Genomic DNA, 26,236 nt, shown 5'->3' with positions numbered 1-26,236 from the left:
GAAATTTTAATTTCATCCCTTGTACAACAGTAGTACAGTATTTCAATCTGCAGCTGTGTTTTTCTGAGAAGCTTAGTAGCTTCCCATAAAATATTTAATTACTATTAAAAATTCACTTAAAAGGTTCAGGTTTTGGTCAAGATTGACTTTCCTAAGATTTTTTAATTTTTAATTTTTATAACCATCAAAGTGGATGTCTTGTCTTTTCAATACCATTTTCTATTCTGAGGGTTGACTTTATGGTTCACCAGACTACAGAGAAACCAAATAGCTCTGGACAAGCCAAATGCTTCAGTGCATAAAATATATGGAAGGGTTTTTTTGGTAAAGGATCATTTTGGGTCTGACTGAAATGTCTTTTAGACTGAACTTTGATATATTTCACTGGCTTTTACAAAAGCTGTTTGTATCCCTCTGACCATCTCAGTGCTTTCTATGCACATTGCCATTATTATTTACAAATCTTGCCAATTATTCCTCCCCCATGCTCATTCAGGAGACATTTATCACGATTCAGTAGTAAGAATTGCTAATTAACCAGAAATACATAAAACCATATTGTCAGTAATAAGATTTGAAGATCATTCTCTTTCAGTAAAATAGTATTTAAAGGATAGTATTGGAAAAGATTGATGTTGGAGCTTGTATGTGGTTTGCTAAAAGATGTGTTTTTCCTCGTAGTTCTTTACCACTGCTACCCCATCTGAGGGGCATCAGAACACGACAATGGACTTTGTCCAGCTGAGCGTTACACGGAATAAAATCATGACAGCGCAGTATGAATGCTACCAGAAGATTATGCAAGATCCTATCCACAAGAAAGAAGGTAGATTGTTTCCTTTTACGAAAGCAAGTGGTCAACAGATATAACGACAGTAATTCAGGATCCTTTCATTATATTAATTTCTTGTCTTGCTAGCAATTATTTTTCAGGTTGTAACAATACTTGCCCAATTTTTTATAAACATCACTTTGGGATGCATGAAGTAATATGTTATATTATCTGCCCATAGCACCACTTCTGATATAACACAAAGCTCCTCTTTCTAATGAAGTAAGAAATGTTAGTTTAAATAGATATCTATATTTAAAAATCATGGCTAATTAATCTTACCACCTTATTTCATTTCATGCTCTTATAATACCTCTGTCTGCCTGGTCACATCTGACTTTAAAACTTGTAAGTATCTTAATCCACACAGTTTCCCTGTTCTGAGGGTTGTGATAGTGTCATTATTGCTTTTCCTGATAAGTCACTCAGAGCTGACCTCAGCCACTCCACCTGTTGCTGTATTCACTTGGTAGCTTCTGGAAATACTGAATGGCTTTTGAGGCAAGGAAAGGTGATTGTGTTCTTTTACAAAGAGATTCTTCTCATCTGAAATGATTCTTTGAAGGAACTGAGTGCCTGGAGGTCAGAAATGGATACAAGTATGGCAGTGTAAGCTTTTGCCCAGCTTGGGGCTTCACAGCTTCAGAAGGATCTGCATAAATTGGAAAATCTTCAGATGAGGAGGAATAACATGACTTTTGAAAACTGCAGCCTTTGAGATGAGGATATTATTAAGTCTTTAAAAGAAAACTGAAGTGAGATAATAAAAACATCTTCAAATTTGTAGAGATGGTCAGTCATTCCGTGTGCCTTTTGGGAAAGAAGCTGTTTATAAAACACCAGCTCATTCTCAAGGGAGGTTTATTTTAGATGTTGAAATGTGTGTGAGGAATGAGACATTGGAACAGGCTCTTGAGGGACACTGGATTCCCTGTTCCTGGGGCACTTGGGGAAGTGTTTGTCCAGTGACTGCTGCAGGCTCAGCAGAGGCAGAGCCACTGTGGCTCCTCCCAGCCAGGCTTTCTCATGTCTTCTGGGATACCACTGTGTTTTCTATGAATGAGCAAACATACATACAGGCTTGGTATATGTCCAAAATATAAAAAAAATCAGTAAAACCATCTTTGGAAGCATGAGGTTCTTTGCTAAGGGACATTATTGAGAATGAATCCATTTAGGGGGTTTTTGCTCACCATGTCCTAGATCTGAGGTTTGCAAATTGTAGATGTAGGCCGTTTCAAGGCGAATGAGAAAAGATTTTTAAATATGTTCAAAGAAATGCATGTGTAAGGAACTATCTCTGTTAAGTGAAGTTTTAACCAACCAATGCTAAATCTTCTTTTTCTGTTTTTTTTCCTCTGCTGCAAACCTACCTTACCCAGTCCCACATCTTACCTTTGAAAGACTGTTCTGAAACAAGAGTTATTTTATTCCCAGGTCTCTATCTGTTTGCAGGTCCTTACTGTAACAGGACCTGGGATGGCTGGTTGTGCTGGAGCGATGTTGCTGCCGGAACTGTGTCAGTGCAGCGTTGTCCTGACTATTTTCAGGATTTCAACCCATCAGGTATGAGTGCACTGACTTCTACCTCAACGTATTTCTCACTGAAATGAGGGTCTGGGGGCTTGATGTCTTTTGTTTGCCTCACTCAAGTCATTAATGCTCCGGGATTTCAGAAACTTGAGACCCATTATTTGCATTTTCCTTTTATCACATAGGAAACTGACAAGTTACTTATTTTCTTTTCTGAATTGTGTCCCTGAGGGATTCTGTAGATTAGGAAGTAGGAACTGAAGTTAGATCACAGTTCTTTCCTCTTAGAGATGAGCTTTTCTGACAGACAGGCAGAAATATGATTTACTCTTTTACCTCAATTTAAAAGTTGAAGTTGACAGAGAGTTTCTCCCACTTAGAATCATTTCCTGTTTCTGTGGGCTAAGCTTTGTGAGCATGTGGAAAACGTCATAGATTTCTAGTCTTGTCTCTTTCTGCGCACTTTGTATTTCCCTGGGTCTTTTTGTGCCTCTTTCTATTTGATGATAGAAATCATCATGTTTCCAGCAATTTTCCAGTTTGGTTCTTGAGCAGTTTTGCTGTTGATGTTTTCCCTCCTGTCCAGTACTAATTTATAGTGGTAGGATGTTAGGCTTTAGTTTCCATCTTGGATGTTAAACAAGCCATTTAAATATTCTTGTCACTTCATCTGGTAGTTCTCTACAGCCTTCATCTGGTAGTTCACTTAGTTCAATGTATTTTGATACTTAATGGATTGGAAAAGAAAAATCTATTTGTTTTCTTAAGGAAAATCACATCATTGGTTGCTCTTGCCAAGCAAAAGCAATGGCCTCAAGTTTCTCAGAATTCATAGTAACAAGCAAAGTCTCTCTAGTCATATTAATAAAGCTGTCATTTGTTTGCCAATCTTTGTTAAATACTTGGCATCAGGAAATAGAACTTCAGTGCTGACTGCTGTATTTTTCTTTCACTTTTCTTCTTTTGTTTTTCATTCCATCAACTTTGATTGCAGAAAAAGTTACGAAGATCTGTGATCCAAATGGGAATTGGTTTAGACACCCAGAAAGCAACAGGACGTGGACAAACTACACCCAGTGCAACATCTATACACATGAAAAAGTGAAGGTAAAGAAAGAAATGAGTGCATGATACCAGTGTCAAGAAACTGAACTGAAAATCTTTACAAGTTTCAAAACTCAAAAGGCAGCAGAGTTGATGCAACAATGCTGTAGTGGTTTGGTCTAAAATACTCATTACTGTTTGCTAACCTATGACAAATGCTTTGAGTAGTTTTCTATATACCAAAAGTAGGCTCTGTTCCCACATATGCCTGTGTGGGTCTATGTATAAATGCTGTTTTTATAGACTTTGGTTCATCTTGAACATGCCCATCCATTAAAAGATTTAGAAAAAGAAAAAAAAAATCTCTAAATGACCTCTTTGCTATACTTTGTGATATGTGAGGATTCAATAGGCAAAACTGCATATTTTGCCCCGTTCCCCAGCTGTATGTCCACTAATATTCCTTATGTTTATCAAACATTCAGTCACGGGAAGAAGCGGTAAATTGAATTCCTAAGAACCAGGGCTATACACTACAGACCAGGATAGTCTGTAAATTAATTTGGACCTCATATTAAAGGGCTCAGAAATAGTTTCTAACTGCCTGCACCATTGCTGTTGAATGCCTTGGGGTACTTACCTAAAAACCACATTGGGCAAAAGATGGTAACAGATGATAATAAGGCACTTTATTATTACTTTTTCTCACACCATGAGACTTTGATTTTGCTAATGGCAGTTTAATTCTATTAGCAGAATTGCCATAATTCATTGATTCTTGCTAATATTTGGCTGGGAATGGAGGATATTATTCAGAAAGGAGCAGATGTATGATGATCTTTCTTTATGAATAATGAGGTAGTTTCCCTTGGGCTATTTTGCCAGCATATTTCAATGCTGTCACAAATCTGAAGCCATTGTATGGAATAATAGCTCCAAGAAAGCCTTGCTGCAGCTCTCTGTGTTGTTACACTCAGCAGCATTATCTCTTCACTTTGCTTGGAAGGCAGATGAGACACTGCACAATAACTGTGGCTGTTGTGCATTGTTCAATTCTCATTGTTACTGCCCTCAGTGGTTCCTGCTGTACCATGCTTTTGTGCCTGTTCTAAATTGAGGGGAAGTCTCTAAATCCTTAAAATGCACCTCTGCCTGGATTGGTCACTGAGTGAGGGGGTGGTACAAGATGTGGACCTGTCATAGAAAGGCTGTTGTCATTTACACATCTCAAATTTTAGCATTTGGGGGTAACGCTTGATTTTTCTCACTTCCAAATTTTTCACTTTCCAAATTTCACAGTAAGTTCCACTTATACTTATTGCATTGCCATTTGGGTGGTTTTTAAGGAAGTTATCTCATTTTTAAATATAATTATAATTTGAAAATTTCTAGCACATACAAAGAGTTACCCTTGTGTCATCTTACAACCTACTTAAAGCTTTACTTGCAATCTCTTTATATTATCTCAAAAGTCAGTGTATATAGCAAGCTGCAATTATTCTGTCCTAGCTTGGAATGATAAGTTGAGAGGATGCACAGAGTTTTCAGTATGTGAACATTTGGATGTGTGCTCTACCTCTCCCTCTGGAACCCAAATAGTTCTGCTTTATTGGGAGAGTATAAGGTTCAACCTGAAAATCTTCATTTCTTTGTGTGCCAAATGATAATCTTACATTGAATGGATCAAGAGTTTTTTGAAAGACAGATTCCATGACTGAAAGCAAAGTTTTGTTACTTTCTGACATAATTAATTAGTTAATTAATATATTAGGTACAAGAATTAATGATAACATGAAGATATTCCAAATATTAAATCACCGGTTCCTTTTTCTTACCTTTTGTATCTGCCCAGATTTTCATAATTCCATGATTGACTGTTGGCTTATTTAACATGTTTAGTCTTCACTATTTTTAAGTCATTGTTAACTTTTTTCATGCCCTTCCTTAAATGCTCAATAAAAACTGAATTTCCAGTACCATAATCACAGCTTACTTTGAAGGAAGTATCTTTAAATGCTGAGAAAAAACATTCTATGGGGAAAAATACATAAATTCATACAGGAAGCACATGTTTTACTTAGGAGTTGTGTTAAGAGAGGAATCAAGCCTCAGACAGCACCCAGTACAGGAACTTCAATAGCCAGGTTTATATAAATACTCAGGAAAAAACCATAGCAGTGTATATTGGAAACTTGGTGTTTTAACTGGTAAGAGGTAAATTTTAGTGATTACTTCAATTAATCTGCTGTGTTCCCTAGGGAGAGAGAGTTTAGTAGGATGTTGTTCGGCAGGATTCTGAACTTGTTCCATAATTACCTGAAATGGTTTTGGTTTTTTTTTCTTACTAGTCTTATAGCCACTTTAACTGCAGAAGATATGTATAAATATGTGCTTTATCAGCAGTAGCTGTGTCTGAATCACTTGGCTTTGTTTTTGTGTTACAGACTGCTCTGAACTTGTATTACTTGGCCATCATCGGACATGGCCTTTCAATTGCATCACTTCTGATTTCTCTTGGCATATTCTTTTATTTTAAGTAAGTATATTTAAAATCCTTTATCAAATACCAGTGATTGCCACAATCCTGGTTTCAGTACTTTGGGACACCAGCCATCCAAATGAAATTAGATGGAGCAGGAAGGTGAAGAAAGCCAGTATATAGCTTTGGCAATTGGACATTATATTGTAACAAAAAAGGAGGTTTCCTTTCTCAGATATCTAAAATCAAAAACCTGCAACCCAAAACCTGTGGAATATATTGAAAATAGGAAATGGGAAAATGCTTGTTCATTTTGGGTTTGTGATGTATGGATTTTTTAGTGATGAATTACTGTATGGATACTAGGAATTGGAGTCAGTGATCCTTGTGGGTCTCTTCCAAGTCAGGATGTTTTATGATTCTCTGTTATGCCAAGCATCAGCTGAACTAAAGAGCAAGTGGAAACCAAAATAGTGATGACATTTGATAGGTACAGTAGCATTCCAAAGTCAGTACCCACAAAGTATGACAACTGTAAGGAAAGTAAGGCTAAGAGCTACAGTAGAAATGGGAATAACAAAAACAATCCCATTTTTTGATTCACAGTATTGTGTATGACAGCCTGTCATCTGCTGACTAACAGTTATTGTGTCACCTTCTTGAAAGAAAGTTTGAGCAGTGTATCACCCTGTCACAACAGCTCATAATATAAGAAACAGGCCTTTTCAAATTAGTCTTATTACTTCATATCTTGTGAACTTTCTTTCCTTCCCTATGAAAGACTCCTTTTCTTTTTCTTTTCCTTTAAGAAGTTGCTGAGGCCTGGTGGGAAGGTGAAACCTGGGTTGTTGCCATATGAGGAGAGCTGAGAAAGACAAGTTGTTCCCTGTGCCAGCTGCTGCAGTGCCCAGTGTGGGGGCTCCCCGTGTCAGCCTGGCCTGGTTTAATGATTTGTGCATCCCTTCTCCTTGGCAAACACATCTGCTCCTCGTGCTCACCTACTCCTACTGCTGTACCCTGCTGCCTCACTGCAGCCTGCATTTCCTCCTGGCATTTACATAGGAGTAGCAGATACACTGGCAGTGGATGCTGCTTTTCTCATGGTGTGGGCTTTGATTAGGTGGAGGCAGTTGATGATAAAAAAAGTTCCCCTTTTCAGTCACATCTGGCTGAAACAATGCTTCCACTTCAGCTGTGCATTATTTCCCCAGGCTTCCACAACATTTCTGCAAATCCCCAACACTTTGTAGCCTTTCTTTTGAAGTCCAGCAATCAAGATGACATTTCAGCTTTTTCTGATCTCATTTCAGGAGGAAAACACAGATAATTGTTTTTAATCAATTTATTTTTGTATGACCTGTAAAAACAATGCTTCCCCATTCCAAATTCACTTTCTTTCCACAAACTCAACATGTGAAATGGCTGAGTCCTTATAAGAACTTTGATGTTGCATAAAAAAGGTCTATACTGTTGCAATAAATGTCACAAAGCTTAGCAGACTAAATATCTAATGTGACAGGAAAAATGCTTTAATACAGGGGAAGAGAAAAAGACTTGGAGTAGGATATGATTTTATAAATTCACAGAGTCAAGCATGGTTTTTCTATACCATAATATGAGAACCAGTTTCATCTTTGCTTGTGGTACTTACTGCAAAAGCAGGTGATCTGCTTTGCTGCCATCCTTTGACATACGATGTCGTGTTTGTCTAACCATCCAGGGATTTTCTTCTCTGGTAGCAGGATCATCCTTGCTCAGAGAACCGTATGGAATCAATCCAGACCCACAAACCACATTTTCTAGACTGTGGTTATGTTGGGATATAAAAGGAAATTACAAAATTCAAAGGAAGCTAAAGAAAGTCCTCTGCAAGCTGTTCTCTTGGGATGTACAGTTCCTCTAAAGTATTTTTAGTAGCAGAAGGGTATTTAAGGACCTAGATTAATACCAGGATGTATTATGTATCGGCTAAAGCTTGGATAATTATTCATAGCTTTAACAGGTGGCCTTTTTTTTTTTTTTGCACCAATGTGGGGGGTGTCTTTGAATTTGTCATTTCCAAAAAGTTTATTCTCTAAGTTGACTGACAGCTTCTGGACAGCATTTGTTGGATTTCTGATCATTGGGATATCTTTAGATTTGACTAGAAATTTGAAACTTTTCCCCAAAGGAAATATCAATTGTTTGGGACTTGAATTATTTTTTAGGACTAAAATTTTTCTACATTTTATGTTTGCATTTTAAATTTTGTTTTTTCTTCAGGAAATTTTCTCCTTGGAAATACTTGTCCAGCTTGTGACTTGTGTTCCCCAAGTGTATTTGAGTTCTTGGTTTAACAGTATGAAATGGGTCGTAAGCTTGGAAGTCTGAACCTCTCTGCGAACTCATCTTTGAGACATAAAAGTAACTTCTGCAGTGTCTCTGCTTTCTCATTTTGTTCCATACTTGAGATAATGCATGTGTTATAAATGTTAAAATATTTGTAGGATTTTCATAAAGAATGAAAAAAGAGGCAAGAGAGTGCTTAAAAAAGCAGTGGTTTCAGAAGGGGAGCTATTGTTTCAAAGGCGCCCCCATCCCCCCCCCCCAACAAAAATCAAAATAGCCAAAAAAAACCAAAGAAACCCACCTGATCTAAAAGAGTTGCTGTTGATCAAGTGTCATGTCAAATCCCATGACAGCTTTCACAGAGGAGAGCAGCACTGTGTTAAAGAGAGAGTGGGCAAAGCACTGATTATTGGATTGTTATGGAGCAGGAGCTGCCTGAGTCACTTTCAGTAATGCCATCTGAACAGATAATTCCCCTTAGATGCACACATGGATCTCACTGGTTGAGTTTTGCAGTATTGGAATACCTTAAAATCTTAGATCTTAAACTCATTTAGGGGCTTTTGAAAATGTCACCCTTTTTTCTTTTGGAGAAATATTGGAGAAATTAATTTTTCCCTAATTCCCAAGATATACAGGAGTTTAAATAGGAAGGGAAATAGGTAATTTAATAGGAAGTCTGTTTTTATTGTAATACACATGGTTTAATTGAGGGGTTGGTCATTCAAATGTTTTTAGATCATAAATATGAGAAGTGATTAAAGGATATTATGTCATTAAGAAAAACAGTCAGAAAAAAGGAATATAGGAAGGATAACAGAAGAGGGAGGGTGGGGAAGCTTAGGAAAGATCCTTTTATTACCAAAAACAGTCTTAGTTTTTAAATGTCATCAGTCTTGCTTTTTGTTTCTTGTCCGGTGATCCTTTCAATCCTTTCATGCATGGGTGGAGGTGGGTGTGCATGGGTGTGTTTGAATATTCAACAGGAACAGCTGCGGGATGACCCGGAGAGATGGCCCCATTAGCTGTACGTGCTCTTCCTTGCCTGAGCCTTGAGTCTTAACAATAAGCAGACAGAATTCCAGAGTTTTTCAGGACTTGTTTACACAAAGCCCTGGAATCTAGTATTGTCTCTCCTTTCATATGTAAACCATATAGGAAAAAAAACATATAAAAATACATTTTCAAAGACCATAAGACCCTGCATGTTATAATAATTAAAGTTTATATGTTTGGGGCATTTAAAAAAAAAGACTCAAAACCTTAAAGAGCCTAATGGAATATATTTTTTCCTCAAGTTCATATGCAACCCTGTTTTCCGTATTTTGGAGGCTTTTTCTTTTGTATTTTTCCAGCTAAATGACACATGGCAACCAAAGTTTCCTGTAGGTCCTTGCTGAATGGCAGCACTGGTGTCTAGAGGGGTTTCCTTCCCCTGTTTTTAGTGCCATGGCCTCGGACTGTCTCAGACCTTGCACAGTGTGTACCCAAACCTCTGAGCTTCGTCCAGGGATCTGTGGGTGCTTTGTACACAGCTCTTGTGAGAACTGCAAAGGTTGCAGCCAAGATCTGCCCTATCACCAAGCTTTTGGGACTGTCCTTTTTTCCCTTTGGGTCACGTTGATCATTGTTTCATCTGTCATCAGTTTTCAATTTATTCCTCCAGCCGTTGTGAATATTCCATATCTGCACTTCTCTGAAAAAATACAAAGTTCTCCCTTCTATCCTCTCAAATTAAAAATTAATCACCAATGTTCCCCCTTTATCTTTTCTTCCAGGCATGCTATTTGAAGAGGCCAGAAAGCCTGGTTTTGGTTTTTTTTTTCCCCTTGGGTGACAGTTTAGTCATGTCCCCTGCTGCCCCTGTGAATGTGTTTGTGATTTCTCTCAGGGAGCAGCAGTGGCATAAGTGGTAGATTTTCTCCCCCAGTTGGTCATTCCAAAGTGTCAATCAGCTGCACTCCATCTCTCTGGCCATTAACTGGAGACAGGCAGATGTGGTTAGAGAGCACAGACTCTGCAGCAGAAGCTTCAGTTGCTGCTTTCTCCAAAGCAATCCAGGAGTTCACTGGAAAAACTTGAATGAGAAGCAGTCCCGCCTCTTGGAATTCACTGAGTTACTCCTGCTTCCTCTAGAATGGCAGGAAAACAGAAAGTTGCTGCACCTAAGTTCAACATTGTTTGATATTGTTGAATCTCTGGTTGTTTTTTTTTTTTTAAAGCCTTTCCAAATAAATTCTCTTTAATTTTATTTCAAGATTAAAAGCAAACCTTAGAAATCAACACAATTTAATGCAGTTCTTTAGTGATTTTATAATTATAGCCTATAAATTGTTTATAACTTAGTTAGACACAAAATTCAGGGTGAGATTTGCATTATTTTGCTTATTTAAATGTTTCTTCAGCCTTTAGGCTGAAGGAAGAAAAATGACAAGAATATGAGTAAAAGGGAATTATCCTCTAAAGATCTGGACAGATTTGGGTAAATGGAAACAGGGTAAGACAGCTTCATCAAGCTCAGGTGTGATAGGTAATTGGGAAATTCTTCAGATACTAGCAAAAAAAAAATGTCATTCTTCTGAAAATTATTATCAGCATTCAGATAATTTTCAGCTGGTCACTACAAAGCAGGTCCTTCACTATAAACATATTGGACCTAAATGTATTTTCTTTCTTCCTGTTGGTGTCTAAGCAAAGGTGCTACCTTTCATGTCATTGTATTAAATTTGCTCTGGACCTGAAGAAAGGGTTGATGTAAGACTTGTTAGTAAAATCAAGAGCTCTAGCATTTCAAAATGTCAGAGTTGTCCCCAGGTACACATAGTTGTCCTCCCATGTACTCATTTGTTCTTGTTTCTCTTTTCTAGGAGCTTGAGTTGCCAAAGGATTACCCTGCATAAAAATCTGTTTTTCTCTTTTGTTTGCAACTCTGTTGTAACAATAATTTCACTGACAGCAGTTGCCAACAACCAGGAATTAGTTGCAACTAACCCAGTAAGTGAAAGTCTATTTGACAGCCTTGTTTATTTGTATGTGAATAACTTGAGCAGCGCAGCAGAGGTGGGAGCTGCAGAGCTGATGAAATGTTGTGTATAGTGAGGTTAAAGCACTCCTAACGCTGTGGTCCGTGTGACGCAGCACAGCAGATGTCTCACAGGGCTCAGGACATTGCACATTCGAGGTTGTGAAATAGTAAAAGTGCTTGAAGAGACTGAGCTTACTGAACGCCTCTTCCCAGCTCCACAGAGTCACTTTTGCCCTGAAACAACTGCAGGGAAGCCTATTCTAGAGGATGTCAGGGAGGCTGACAGCTGTATTCGCCACGGAAGGGCAGGAAAAAATGTTTTGCAAGGTATTTTTGATCTGTCTGCTGGTTTCTCATGGCTTTAACTTGGCCATCTTCAGTTGAAATAAGAACAATTTATTTTTGCAACAGGAGACCCTAAAGATGAAATACCTAAATAAACAAATCCCTAGCTCTGGCTTTATTGTTATTTAGACATGGAAGATAAATTCTAATTCTGTGGAAGTTAGGGCAAAACTCCAGAAGCTGAATCGAGTAAAAAGATAATTTCTCTTTCTCCTGTAGAAGCAGTCATCAATGTCCTGGAATACATATTGAGATAGCTGATAATAATCATCATCAAGTGAGTGAGGGAGCAGAGAATGGTAAAACAATATTGGGTTTTGGTTTGTTTTAAGCCAAGTGGCAGAAATAGAAAAATCAAACATGTTGGAAGGAGGGGGAAAAAAGGATTTCATGTGCCCAATCTGCAAGTTAGCTGTCGCTCCTTGTTCACAACCTTACATTTTAGACTTCATAATAAATTATATTATAGCATTTAAATTGTAGAATATATTTTGAACAAAGATAAATGCAAATAAATGCTAGGTTCCTCCAGAACCTGCTGCAAACTCTCGGTCCCTAGGTGCAGTTATGAGTAGGTTAGAATCGTAAGTATTGTAAGCATTTTAAAAACATGAATTGTTCTCTGGAGTAGTTATATGTTGTGGTGAGTAAAACTGAGAGGGGATTACCCACATCAAAGTACATTTCTTGTGTGGTTACTAACAGATAATTAAGGATTTGGAATGGTTAAGTGTGGCAAGGTTTGCAATAAGGCAAAGTATCATTACAGCATTCTACCACACTTGAGGATCTCAGGGTCCTCACATGAATAATTAAAACACAGACTCAGTTATTAAGTTTAATGTCACCATAAAGTATGGGATTGTAATGCCAGGAAAATTCTATTTTAAAAAGTAAATAAATGTATAATTGTAGTGGAAAACAGAACATTACCTTGAGTAGTATTTTTTTCTGCTTTGCAAATAAAGCTCTGAGATTTCTGCAAATTAAAAATTTATGTTATGCTCTGCTTTTTTTCCCTTCAGGTTAGTTGCAAAGTTTCACAGTTCATCTACCTGTACCTGATGGGTTGCAACTACTTTTGGATGCTGTGTGAAGGCATTTACCTGCATACTCTGATTGTGGTGGCTGTTTTTGCTGAGAAGCAGCACTTGATGTGGTATTACCTTCTTGGCTGGGGTATGTGATTTCACTTTGTGTATTTTCAGGTCAATGCAGCCTCTTCCTCCTTCAAACATCTGTACCTTTGCCTCTCTGAGCTGTAGCTTTGAGTGACAATGGCGCACACCCCCAGTCTTTTTCTGTAGTGTTTTAACAAGCTTAGAAATATTAATGTAGGAAGCTCTCTCTGCTGAGAGAGAGATTATGCATTTCTGGAGTCCGGAAGTGACTCCTTCTTTGTATAGAGAAAATAGTCTCCTATTATAAAAAAGACCTTAAGAAGTAATTATTCATTGTTCCTCACCTCGAAGATGTTTATTCAGGAATGAATGTTTGTTTTCAGAGAAGTCTCGCCGTGCCTAGGGTGGAGGGTCAGAACTGAGTTAGAGATGGTCGAGGATTTATTTTTCCAACACTTCCATTTGACCTGTATTGTTCACTAAGCAAACACAGAACAGCTGTAACAGAAGATCTCAAGTAGTATCGGTATCAAAGCTAACAAGCCAAGCCTGGTCACTTCAGATAATGCACAAGGGCTTATTCACAAAGTGAAAGTGGAGGCTCTCTGCAGATGCGGTGTATTGGTGCACACAGCTCTATTGTGACTTGGTACCTGGGTCACTCTGTCCCACTGCAGGCACAGCTGAGATGTGCTCAGCAGGTGCTGAGCAGCTCCTGAAGGTTAGGTACCACCAGCGTGTCAAGGGCCTCAGATGACTAATTTGCTTATTCTTTTCAAATTTTTTCATTTGGCTTGATCTTTTGAGTCTAATTTCACAGTTGTTTTCTGAATACCCCGCAAGGTATTGATGCTTTGTCCTCATACCAGTGAGAACTCGCTCACCACTGGTCATACTGTTAAAGCTGTGGTCACGTATGCAATCACCATTTTAATGTTACCTACCTGTTTGGTGTTACTGCAGATTGCATCCTGAAAAGCAGCCGTGTTAATGAAGATCACTTGTTGTGTTCTAAAAAGTCCAAAGTTGATTTGCCTTTCCTGTGTGTTGCCGTGGGCTTCTTGGCAAGTCAGTAGGAATAAGGTTTCACACAGCCCTCAGAAAGAAATCTAAGAAAAGAAAGATTAAATTGGTCTGTGTTAGTTCATTTGCTCTGCAGGTATATAGTTTGGTTGAGGTGAAAATACAGAAGATTCCTGCAAGATATGCAAGTTTACTTAGGTATTAATCAGGTTTACTAATGAAGAAAATACTGTTTTTTCTTCACAGGTTTTCCACTGATCCCTGCCTGCATACATGCTGTTGCAAGAAGTTTATATTATAATGACAAGTAGGTAGCATTTCAGCTTGCTTTGCAAAACTTTTATATTTTCTTTAAGGTTAAAAATAACCAAAGCTAATAAATGCCTTGTTTTTACCTTTTCCTATTTGTTTTCTCTAGCTGTTGGATCAGCTCTGATACTCATCTGCTTTACATCATCCATGGCCCTATTTGTGCTGCTCTCCTGGTAAACATTTTTCAGATAATATTTTGTTTTCTTATTTGTTTTCTGGCTGCTCTTGATGGACTTATAGAGGTAAGAGCCTTAAGCTAAGATTTGGAGGTCACTGTTACTTGTGAGTCTGCTGCTTAACCCAGCAGGTGCCTCAGACACAGCAGGTACAAGAAGCTTTGGCCTTATTAAGGATTTCTGCCTCTGCTCCTTTGAGAAACTCAGGGTTTGCAATGTTGATTATCACTCCATTAAAATGCTGGTGACAAGGAAGGGCTAAACCTTACCTGGAGTACTGGAGGGGAATTTCAAATCCTTCCTTTAGCCGAGAATGCCTCTCATGCCCAGACTAATTGCCAGGTGTACCATGCTAGAAGCCGCATTGTGTCACTGTGCTGTGGCCAAACAGCCACCAGACTTTCTGAGGTGCAGGGAGAGGGGATTTGGATGCCAGGACTGACTGTGGGTGGGAATATGGGATGGAAAGAAACTAGAGCAAGCCCTTGGGATAGAACCAGTGCAAATGGTTCTGCCAGTACCTGTGATTGCTCCTGTTCTGATACTAATTTAGCACTGTCTGCTTTGGCCACTGGGGTGTTGCAGCTCCTCTGTTTCTGGAGTTCTCATGAGCACAGTGTTCTGTCTGACACCCCAAAGTAATGCCAGCTCTATTCAGTGTTCACTGCTAAATGAAATTCTAGACATTACTGCATAAAAATCAATGTGGTATGTCAGTTGCACTGGGACTGGATTTAACCTATGAAATTCAGTCAGTAGATTGTTGCTAAATAGAAATAGGTGTCTACTTAAACAATTATCTACATAATTAGCATAGAGGCATTCTATATATGATTAACCCCTGACTGCATATGACAGTTATTTGTTTTATTGTAACAGAAACTTTGAGCTGATCTGGCCAAACTGCTGGGTCCATGTCTGCTGACTTTTCTTCTGGCCTTTCAGTTCACACAAGGCAGTTGATTAAGAATGAAAACCTTAAGTAACTTCATGGAAATAATTTTGGTTCCTGATCTTGCAAGAGTTTCTTTTTCTGTTAACTTGTTAATACCTGTGGAGGGCATTCCATGCATAGAGAATTCTCTCAGAAGACCATTGTATAAATCCTGGGATTCTTGTGACTCCTTTTTCATTCACAGTGAAATTAACTAGTGAACTTAAATTCTGAAGACTGTGATGATACCATGAGGCACCTGAGCCCCTCTGTGTGGGCAGCCAGAGCAATGCCCATGAAATTATTGAGAGCTGTGATCCTTGGGGTGTGAATTATTACTGGTAATCTCCCGTCCTGTCAGTCAGGTCTGCTGTATCTGTTCATGTAAGGATCTGCTGTGCTCTAATCTGTAAAGTTAAACCCAATTCTAAATCCTTTCAATTTTTATTTTCTCTGCTTTACACAGAAGATTAAACCCCTGTTTTGACAGAATGGTATAGAGGGGGTTTTTTGTGGGTTGTTACTTCCATTGTTCGGGGGTCTCTTCACAGATCTATCACTTTAAGTAAAGCTTTTCAAAGCTGAATGATAATTCATATTAGAATTTGCTTTAAATAGCATTGTAAAAATTTGTGCAAAAGCTATAAGACTGTACTATCTTCCATGAAGTGACCTCATTTTAGGATGTAAGGTCATTTTCTCCTTCTAAGCAGTGGCCTCCACAAAATCACACTGCAAGTGGCCAGACTCCTGTGGGATTCAAATGCACTGGAGCCGTTCCAAATGATCAAGTCTTGTTTCTATTCAAGGCAACACTCAGAATGTTCTTTGATTTTACTGGAGGCATAATAATCATCTCTGTGGGGTTGGTTTGGGCAGAGTCTTTGCAATTTGCAACTTTGTTCATCTTTGATATTCCTATATTTTTGATAAGCCAGCTGAAGGTGTTTCTCTTGTATTTTTCTTGCCTCAGTACAATCAGTAAATTTATTTGAAAATCATGCAGGAATAACAGATTAAACTGCACATCTTGCCTGTGATGTGAAAGTACTTTAAAGGAGTTGCTTTCCTTCCTGGAACCAAAAAATGTAGTATTTCAATTCAGAAAAGACAAGGCAGGGCTAAAGATGTTCGATTAAATGCATGTGTTTAGGCTTTGTGAACAGAACCCTCATTTGCTTAAGCAGCTTGCTTGCCAGATACAATTTCCACACTTTACTAAGCATGACCTGCTTTAGTAGACATTTAAGCAACAATATTAAACTGCAAATTAGATAATGAGGGGGAAGACACTGTTTCTATTTGCAGGAGCAGATCTCAAAGAACACGAAGGGGGACTGTCAAGTGGGTGCCAGGGAGAATTGGCAGAAGCCAATGGAAATTTAACTCTTGTACATCACTGAAAATCCTACAATTACAAGAAGTTAACAACAACGCTGCTTTTATGGTCCCTGTTGTTACATAACTGTGGTCAGATCCCTGCCAAAGAAACAGGAGCAGACATAGGTTGCACTTTGATTGGAATTGTCTTCGACTGACCATTAAATTACAACTGTCTGCCTAAGCAATCACAATTAAGTAAGAGTGGGAACGAGACAGTAGAGGGTGATGTTGGTTTTCATGCTAGACAAATATTGATCAAAATTGAGGGGAGAAGGTAAAGGAATTGGATTTCATGTTAGTGAAAGCAGTAGTGATTTCTGTGTAGACTTCAGATGTGCCAGTGCTCTTGTGGTTTTGCTTGTATGGGTGCCACTGAATTATTTAATTATGCCATTGTTTATATCAGTAATGTTACAGGGATGTTCCTTTCTCCCTGTAATAATGTTATGTATTGGTGTCATAGTCTGACAGACTGGTACAGATGCAAGTTCCGAGTGAAGGTGTGCTAGAAGGAACTTCAGGTGCTCCCAGCTTTGTCTTTCATGTCCTTGTATTTAATGACTTTAAGCTGGCCTCAGTGCCAGGCTTAGGAGTTTAGAAGTTGAATGCTCAGCACTCCTATGCCTGGCCTTGGGGATGTCCTCAGGCCAGCTATAAGACCTGTCTTAATGAGCACACACCCATGTTGTGCCCAAGCAGAAGATACAGAGCTGCACAACTGCATTAAAAGCCAAGCAATGGCTACCAACTTGTATCTAAGAATAATATCTGAGTGCTTTGAGTGAGAATGGTCTGTTTATATCATCCTAAGGAAGAACTGAAAGAGAATTTAAAAGTACAAGGATTACTATAGTGCTTAGTACAAACTCAGCATGGAGAAAAGTAGAAATATCAGGGACATGAGGAGAGTTTAATTTAAAAACTGCAGCACCCATTGACTTAGAAACTCGGCTTCAGTTCACTGACACTTTCAAGCCAGAACCTAAATGCTCCTGAGTTTCCAGTATAGGCACCAACACATTTTTTTTTGTCTTGGATTGCCTTCTCTGCCTTTGTTTCCATTTTTGCTCAGTTGCCCTGTTCAATTTTCAGGTCACTGTGGGGCTGTTGCTATTTCACTCTCTGTTCATAGTGCAGATAGCACAACAGAGCTCCTTTGGGCTTTTCCAAACCATCACAGTCAATTTGATGATAAAGTGCATGCGAGGAGTTCCACTGCCCTACTTTTGCTTAAATGTAAAAATCTACTCAGCACCTTGCTTAAAACCAGGACTTGTTTTCTTCACTTTAATTAAAAATTCAGTTCATCCTGATCTCGCTCTTATTTTCTGACAGAAGATATATTCATCAAAAATTGGTGCTACATACTTCTACTGGCATTCATCCTGTTCTACTCAACTGTGCCCTTTGCTTTGTCTCCTCCAGCTTTCTGTTTGCCCTTTTAGCTATTTGCAAACTCTTCGCATGCTTAATTTTGTGCATTTTGGTTTTGGTGGGTAAGTGAAACAAATAGAAAAATTCCATGCATGTTGTAAAAAATCCAGCTCATTGGGTGCTGCTATTTATGCCTGGCTGCTGCAACTTTCATCTTCAGTTAGTGCTTAAGAACAGTGTTATAGGAATTGGCCATGCTACCAAAACATGAGAGGGCAGAAAACTCAATGTTTGAGACATGCTAATGTTGAACAAGTAGATTTGAGAAGGATTAAATTTAGAAATGGAGGAAGGACTCATTGTCTACATGTACTATAGGAAGTTGGATGGGGATTGTGGGCTACATAAAATCTAAATAAATCCCTTGAGAAAGAACCAGAGGACCTTGGCTGTTTAAACAAAGCTTAAAGGTATCTGGAGGCTTCCAGGAGAAATTCATGCAGTAGTTTCCTATGTAAAACAACTTCCTGTTAGAATGATTTAAATAGCATGTAAGCAGAATATAAATAATATCCCGTATCTGTCAAGGGCCATGTTGCTATAATAGCACACAGCTATTTATTCTGAAAGCCTGAACTGACAGAAAGAATTCTGCCAGGGCTGTGGAGGCATCGTGACAGACGTGCTCTGAAATGCCTTCCCTGCTTGCACTTGTCCTACAGCAAGACAGAGCCTCCTCCTACACCAGGAATTCCGAGGTGTTTTAGAAGGGAGTTGTCTGTCTCTCTTCCAGCTTCTTCCCCCACCCCCTCTTTTGTCTCTAGTTGTTGGCAAGGGCAGAAAATCCTCTGGAAGATGAGATAGGAGCAGACCCTGTGTCTCTCCCTTCCGTAGTGGGTCCCCAGAGCACCTCTGTCCTGTCTCTGTGCCCTTGGATAAGGGGATGGACTGGCTGTGCGCTCAGGAGCTCATCTACCTGCAGCTTCCACCAGGGGCTGCACAGGAGACACAGGTGGGATGGGATCATCCCTAAGGTAGCTTTTGCTCTGGTTACTCATCCTTGGGCTGTGGGGGATATGTGTGTGTGTATATCCATCCTCATATTTCTGTATCAGTTTTGTGCTTGCTCACAATGACAGTTTGGGATTTTTTTTCTGGTCAAACTGAAGGAGCAGAGACAGACCGTTCCTAACAAGAAAAGCCTTAGTAACTATGGAAATAATCAAATTCAGTAGTGTAAGGGAATGACATAGAGCATCACTTCAGTGCTTGCCCCATTGGCAGCTCTGCTGAAAGAATAAAAGATCCAACAATTGGCGACTGTGAGAATGCCAAATCCAGTGTTTATCTAGAGGAATATACAGTTCCTTGTAGCAGTATTTTGCCTGTCTTTTTTTATTCTGATTTTTTTTTCTCTATAAATTTACCAAATCCATGTTTGAAAAATAAAAAGTAGCTTTTTGAAGAACCATATTTAAATACAAGGAGGGAAAAGCATCATCCTCTCTCTTGACCAATCTGAGAAGAACCAATCCTTCACCAATGCACTGTTACTGACAGCAGAGAGAAAGTGGGTTGTTACCACTGGCAGGTACCTGGATGCACACGTGTTAAGAGAGTTTGAGGAGTGGATGTGGATACTGGAAGTTAGAGCCAGATCTCAGTTACTTAAAGGTGTTTTCAAAGAGGTTTAATTGATATTTCTTTTACAATCACAATGCTAGCCAAGCAGTGTAAGTTTCTGTTGTCTGGTTTTCGGTCTCACAAATCAGCATGTGGGATTATTTTTCAGACCTCCTTCTCAGTGTCATTTCCTTTTCCAACAGGTGAACCTGTTCTTCCTGCTGAATATCGTTCGTGTTCTCATAACCAAGCTGAAAGACACCCACAAGGCTGAATCCAACCTGTACATGAAAGCAGTGAGAGCCACCCTGATTCTTGTCCCACTCCTTGGCATCGAGTTTGTGCTGTTCCCATGGCGACCAGAGGGCCGGATCGCTGAGGAGGTGTATGACTACGTGATGCACATCCTCATGCATTACCAGGTGGGAAGCAGCAGGCAGGCCTTGCTCACCTGAGCTACAGAGCAGTTGGCATGGCAATCAAATAAAAGAGAAATGATTGTGTTATTTCAATTTTTAAAGATCTTCCTCCAGTAGTCTTATACAAGGCTTTGACTTTCTCACTATGCTGAATTTTCATTTAATTGCCTTCAGATTTTCAAAGGAAAGAAACAACATGGCAGAAAGCTGGCCCCATAGTTTCAGTGATCCATTTTTAGAAATAATTCATCATGCTTATATTTGTCCTGCATTTTCTCTGCTATCTACATCTGAATTTTATCAGAAACCTTTAATTATCTCACCTGAAATAGCCCATATGCACATGAATTAAAGCAGAATCTTTATTTTTATTTTACAGGGTCTACTGGTGGCTACAATTTTCTGTTTCTTTAATGGCGAGGTAGAGTAACAATTTTTACTACGTTTATAATAATTTTTCTATGTTTTTGTTTCAGCAATTAAGGAGGTGGTAATTTTTACCTTTTTTTTGATTTTATGTCTAAATTTGTCTAAATCAAAAAAAGAAAACAGAGCATCAGGATGCCAAGAGCAGAGCTTGGAAAGGACTGTGCCATCATTCATGGCACCATTAATTGTGTTAAGACTGATTCTTGGGTGCTAAGCAACCTACATTTGTCTTGATTATATAAGAAATTGAAGACAGTTGTCACTTTGTTATAAAATCCCAATAAATACATAACACTGAAGTGCAGTTCAACTGCAAACCAAGAAGGTTTATTTGTCTGTGTTGGAAGCTTTAGAGGATGTTATCCTGGAGAATCATCATTTGGTCCTTCTGTAGCAGGAACAAGGCACACTGCAGACATGTTGCTGGGCTGGGGTATGGCTGTACCCCATGGCAAGGGGCTGGAATTAGATGGTCTGTAAGGTCCCTTCCAACCAAAATTATTCTGTGAGTCTGGAATTGTTTTATGACGGTCTCTGGGAAAATTTTAGGCTGAGGTTTGGAAAAGTGTTAGCACAAGTGAAAAGTACCATTCCAACAGTCAGACCTTAACAGCTTGGTGCGCTCGGGTCAGGAGCTTGTGCTGGTTAGAAGTGCTTGTGTAAGATGCCATGATCAGCCAATTCCAAGGACAAACCTTATTCTAACATTAGAGGATTGTGCCAGGTTTCAGTAATAGATGGTATTGATCCTGTTGAAGCTAACAAGCTTTGCTGTTATCTTGGATAGATCAAGGTCCCTGGTGTGCATAGAGTGACTTTCATATAGAAACTCTTGCCCAGGGCTGTAGACAGTACACTTCCAGAGGCTTGGTGTCAGAGATCAAAGTAGTAGGAAGGCTGAAAAAATATATATAAAGTTGTTAATGTTGCTTTTCCTTGCAAAAAAAATCTCAGCAACCCCAAAACAAACATAACTACCCCCACTGAAGAACTAACTGGTAATTTTCCACCACTTTTGGCAGAGGAACAGTTACAATGCTATACTTATTCCTACAAATCTGTTTGTTCATTTGTTCTACCTTTAGTATGGTTACATTATAAGCTGTCAGCAGAAATGTGGGAGTAACCAGATGTTTTCATAAGACTGAACTCTTAGGGTTGGTTATCAGATGTTATAAAATTGTGTCAGTGTGTTTCTGGAGTGTTACTGGACAGTAATTTTTACCTACAGGTAAATATTTGGCTAATGCTAGAATTGATTCATAGATTGTCCTTCCTTCTCTTCCCAAGTCCAAAGCTGAAAAAATTGCAATGAAACTACCATGGGCTTTGAAGGGTTTTGTGTCTTTGTTGTGTGTCCCCCCACCCAAATGTAAAAGTCTCACTGATTTTTTGCCAAGGAGCAAAGAGATGAAAATAGGCTTTCTCAGAGGTCAGTGGGCCTGGGACAGGGGCCTTGAACTGAATTTTCCATGAAGGGGATGTATGTTCAAGTCCCTGCTCGTACATTTGCTTCAAAGCTGAACATCATTAAGTGTTCTGCATTGGATGTAATCACTTGCCCACACTCTGCATTGACATTTCATACACTCTTTCCCTTCTACAGAGCAGAATGCTCAGAATGCCTTCAGAATGCCATAGTACAGTTCAGAAGGCCTTCTAAAAACAGGTATTTGGGAAAAAATCAAAGTTTGTTCTGCTCAAGTGGAAAATGAGGGAGGAGGGGTGGAAAACCTTGAAATTTCTGCAGTTTTTTATGAAACAACATTGTCCACTGCTCAGTTCCATCTTCAATCTTGTGCCTCTTCCAAGGCTGTTTTTAATTTTAAATTAAGATTAATTTTTAAATATATTCCTACATCTGTTAATATTTCATTGTTACAAACTCATATTTTTTAACATATCCTCTTCTGCTGTGTAAGAAAAACCAAACCTGAGTCATCCCCTAAATTCACCATGGGCTAATCAGTGGTAAAAGATGAGCTCTTCCACAACTCCTACAAATGCTAATAAGTGAATCACTGCTTGAATATCTACTGGCAGAATAATGTTGGAAGGTGGACTTAGGCATTTTAACATTTATTAATTTAGGAATTCAATTTTTAGACCATAGACCTAGACTTAATTAAACATACGTGTCTGTATTTGCTCTCTAGAGAATGGAAATTTATGCTTTTTAAACCACTTTTGGGTTCAGTGCTTCAATGACCAGTATTTGCTTTTTTTAAATTATTTTCAGTATACCTTGTTCAAGAAGTGACTTAGTGCTTTATAAACAACTGTACCAGTAAGGAAATCCAGGGGGCAATGTAGGTAGGGAAAAATGTCAGCACAGAAGAAATGTGTTTCTTTGGCTCCTAAAAGATTCTGGCCCAGCACGTGGGGATGCAGGCATTCATGTGTTCCCCTGCTGTCACACCCGTGCCTGCACAGAGCCTGCAGCTCAGCTGGGCTGCACAGGGGCTGCTTCTCATCCCCTTCACATCAACACCTCCTGAGAGACTACAGAAGGAGCAGCACCAGGGACTGGTGGCAGCACTTGGCTGCACTGAGTCTGTGGTTTAAAGGTGATGCTGACGTTGGAATTGACATCTGGAGTGACAGTGGGGCAAAGACTCCCAGTAGGGTATTAGCAATTAAAAAATGCTAAAAGCATTAATTTCTTTCTAAGTCTTAGCCACTCCCAACTGTTACTGTACATTTTAGTGTATTCTGCACTAAATATCAGGAGCCAAATCTGTTCAAGCAGACATTTCTGGCCAAAAAGTGAACAAAAGTGACCTGCTAGGATAAAACTTCACTGAAAATAAATTAAGAAATATAAGAAAAATAGCTGGTATGTCCTGCTGACTTTAGCCAAGGAACATCTATCTCCAGCTTGCTGAGCAGAGCAGCCAGGGATGGCCTGTCAAATCCAGTTCTAACAGGCACTGCAGCTGTTTGTCACAAACCTCTTCCAGACAGGCTGTATGTGCAAGCCCTTCAGCTTGGATCTTCTGTGGCAGGGTTTCCCCAAGGACACTCACATTCTGCTTGTGGGCCAGCATCCCACAGAGTAAGATGCTCTTAATTCATCGCATTTTCCAGCTTCAGATGGCCTGATGTGGCTTTTGGGGTGATACAGGCTGTGGTCAGAGGAGAAGCTTGTCCCAGCTCTCTGAGAAATCACTAGGAAGATTCCTGTTGAACTTTTAATAGCGGGTGTTATAATGACCTATGTGATCTGTGTAAGCCTTGTGCGCTTTGTTTGCTTTTTTCTTTCATTTCGCTGCTCTACAGAAATGTTGCCATGAAGATCAGAGTCTCAGGTTTGCAAGGTTATACAGTCTGTTTAATAATAGATGGGATAGATGAGGCTGTGTTGTGTTTGGTTTGGGTTTTTTTTTCTCCTAGTTGGTTACTGAGCTGTTTAATCTGTCCGATATTCAACATCAAGCTACTAATGTTAAAGGGCTGGAAAGAGTCCTTCCTGCAAACTCATCAAATCCAGCCATTATTAAGTTATAAGGTGAGAAAGAAAGACTCTTCCAGCTGGAACCAGCATCTCTGTTAATGACTGAGAAATATAATTCTGTTACTTCAATATTTTTCATTAAATGCTTTCCTTAATATTCTTTCTTGTAACAAAGTCACAAAGTTCCGCCCCTCCTGAGCTGAATTTATGCTCCATGCCACTGGTCAAAGCTGAGGAGAAAGTGATAAACATTCTACTCTCACTTTGTGGGTAGACACATATATTGTTAAAGAGTGTAATTGATTTTTCCCATTTTCTTCTATAAATGATTGGAAGGTTAGAGAAGACTGAAAGTCATAATAGATGAAAGGAGATAACACCCTACAAGAGCAGCCATAGAGCTGTTTGCCTGTACAGGAAACAATTTTTATAGCTCTCTGTCCCTGGCATGGAGCAGCTGGGCTTCTTTTCCCTGGCAGTAGCCCCGAGGCACTTGTCTTGCAGGGATGCTTGTGGCTCTCAGGACCTATGGAATCCTTTGTGTATCCTTTAGGACTGGTTAACAAATGTTATTAAAAAGTGAAAATAAGATGAACAATTGTTACTGAAGGAACTAGGAGAAGTGTGGGAGAGGCCTGGAGTGCGTAAGGCTATGTGCAATTTGGCAAGCCTAGTTTATCTCCCAGCTCTGCCAAGAGACTTCTTTGACCTTGCTAAGTCATTTAGCTCCAGTTGCTTACATTTTCCCCACCTCCAGCCTGTCTTGTCTAAAGTGAAAATTGCTCAATGTGTAATTTTTTGCATGTGTGTCTATGTTCGAACTCTGAGCTTATTGAAGTAACTGACTGTGAAAGGAGAACAAATAGATCATAGCTTAGTGATGAACACAGATTGATTGATTCCAAACTAAATTCCAAGCTTTCCTCTTGGAAAAGCTGGAATTTTGAATATGCTTCTTGTCTTGGCTTTATGATAGGTTACAGGAGATGGATTCCAACCTGTGTGAAGATTTAAGGTTCTGTATTGGTTCTATTCTAAGGTTCTATGCAATGCATATATTAATTAATCAAAACCTTCCCATGCTGAAACAAGAACTCTGCCTTTAGACTCTGACAAAATTCAGAATTTTGATATGAAAAGCAATAAGAGCTGAAACTCAAAAGTATTAAGGTATTTGATTTCTCAGAGTTTGAAGATTTGTGTTTAGATGTTTAGAGTAGATTAGAAAGTTTTTATGAACAGTAAGAGAGCACTTCCTTTGCTCTTAAATGCTAATTTCTTATGTTAATTGGTTGATACTTCTTTCCATACTCTCTGATATTTCCTTGTTAAAGATTTGAGAAATATGAAGTTCTCCTTTAAACAGAAGTTTCTGATACCAGACTGCCGGAAGTCTAAAAACTACATCCCTTTTCTTGTATTTATTTTTATTTTTCATGATTAAAGCCAGAGTAAAATTAGACAAAAGGAGCCATTGTGTGAGGGAAATGTAAAGCAAACATAAAAGAAACCCTGAAGACATGGAAAATCCTAAAAATAGTTACCCACAATATAAACAGTTAACTTGGGGCAGTCACTGTTCACTGGTTAGTCAATGCAGGAGTGCTTTCTGCACAAAGTTTGGCTGAAAAGGAAATTAAATATTCATGATCTGTGGGCAGTTTTTTTAAGATAGGAAAATGTCTGGAAAAAGCAACAACAGGAGTTATTACCATTCTTAGCATTCCCCACTTGGCCTCTCCCCTGAAAGACTTAATTCCATGTGAATTTCATGAATGTGACACTTCATCACTCCGATGTGCACAGGTGTTTAACCATATTGGAGGAGAGGAAGGCCATGACAAACATCACATCCTTTTGGTGCAGACATGTAAACCAACAGGGCCTTCAGCTATTTTATCAGCTTTATTTTTAACTCTGGTAGAAATGTGGTGTTCAGGAAATTGTCCTGCTAGTCATTTGCTTAAGGTATGGTCAGAAATCAGGAAAGACTGGCTTGTGCCAAAATCATAGCAAATGTAAATTATGGTTTGTTGAGAGTAAATGAATTCACAGCTGCTGAGGATGTGGCCTTCTGAAAATAAGGATGAACAGAAATTACCTTTTTCACCTCTATTTCTGATCTATCTACACTGGACTGCAGTTCACAGTGGAGGAAGCACAAAATTGTGTGGCTGCTGTTCCTCCTGTAACCTGAGCTTTTTCCAGGCAGCTAGTATGCTACAATTGTGAAATGCTGTTACTTCACACCAAATTTGCTGAAAAATAATGCTTACCTAAGTTGTGAATAATTCAGAACATCTCAAGGACTAAATGGCATGTATGTAGGTACCCTCCTTGTCCAGAATTTTGGAGCCTTACTGCCTAATTTGCTGAGACACCTTTACTGTGTCCTTCACGCA

The 26,236-nt window shown here is 39.0% G+C and overlaps 1 protein-coding gene across 4 annotated transcripts in view; it reads left to right on the top strand.

The window, feature by feature from the left end:
* Positions 1-26,236, top strand: part of CALCRL (calcitonin receptor like receptor) — a 63,939-nt gene that overhangs the window by 33,478 nt on the left and 4,225 nt on the right. For 3 of the 4 annotated variants that reach the window (XM_069021920.1, XM_069021921.1, XM_069021923.1), the window contains exons 3-12: positions 682-826; positions 2,288-2,398; positions 3,360-3,472; positions 5,854-5,945; positions 11,084-11,210; positions 12,612-12,765; positions 13,977-14,037; positions 14,149-14,215; positions 19,736-19,954; positions 20,331-20,372. In XM_069021920.1, coding sequence (XP_068878021.1) covers positions 682-826; positions 2,288-2,398; positions 3,360-3,472; positions 5,854-5,945; positions 11,084-11,210; positions 12,612-12,765; positions 13,977-14,037; positions 14,149-14,215; positions 19,736-19,954; positions 20,331-20,372 — 1,131 coding nt within the window. Of the gene's footprint in view, positions 1-681; positions 827-2,287; positions 2,399-3,359; positions 3,473-5,853; positions 5,946-11,083; positions 11,211-12,611; positions 12,766-13,976; positions 14,038-14,148; positions 14,216-19,735; positions 19,955-20,330; positions 20,373-20,496; positions 22,220-26,236 lie in introns of those variants that run through there. The other variant, XM_069021922.1, reaches the window with a different exon arrangement.

Source organism: Aphelocoma coerulescens, chromosome 7 (assembly GCF_041296385.1).
Source record: "Aphelocoma coerulescens isolate FSJ_1873_10779 chromosome 7, UR_Acoe_1.0, whole genome shotgun sequence".
Taxonomy (NCBI): Eukaryota; Metazoa; Chordata; class Aves; order Passeriformes; family Corvidae; genus Aphelocoma; species Aphelocoma coerulescens.
The sequence above is the reverse complement of the archived record's forward strand: the minus strand, read 5'-3'. Positions and strand labels throughout refer to the sequence as shown.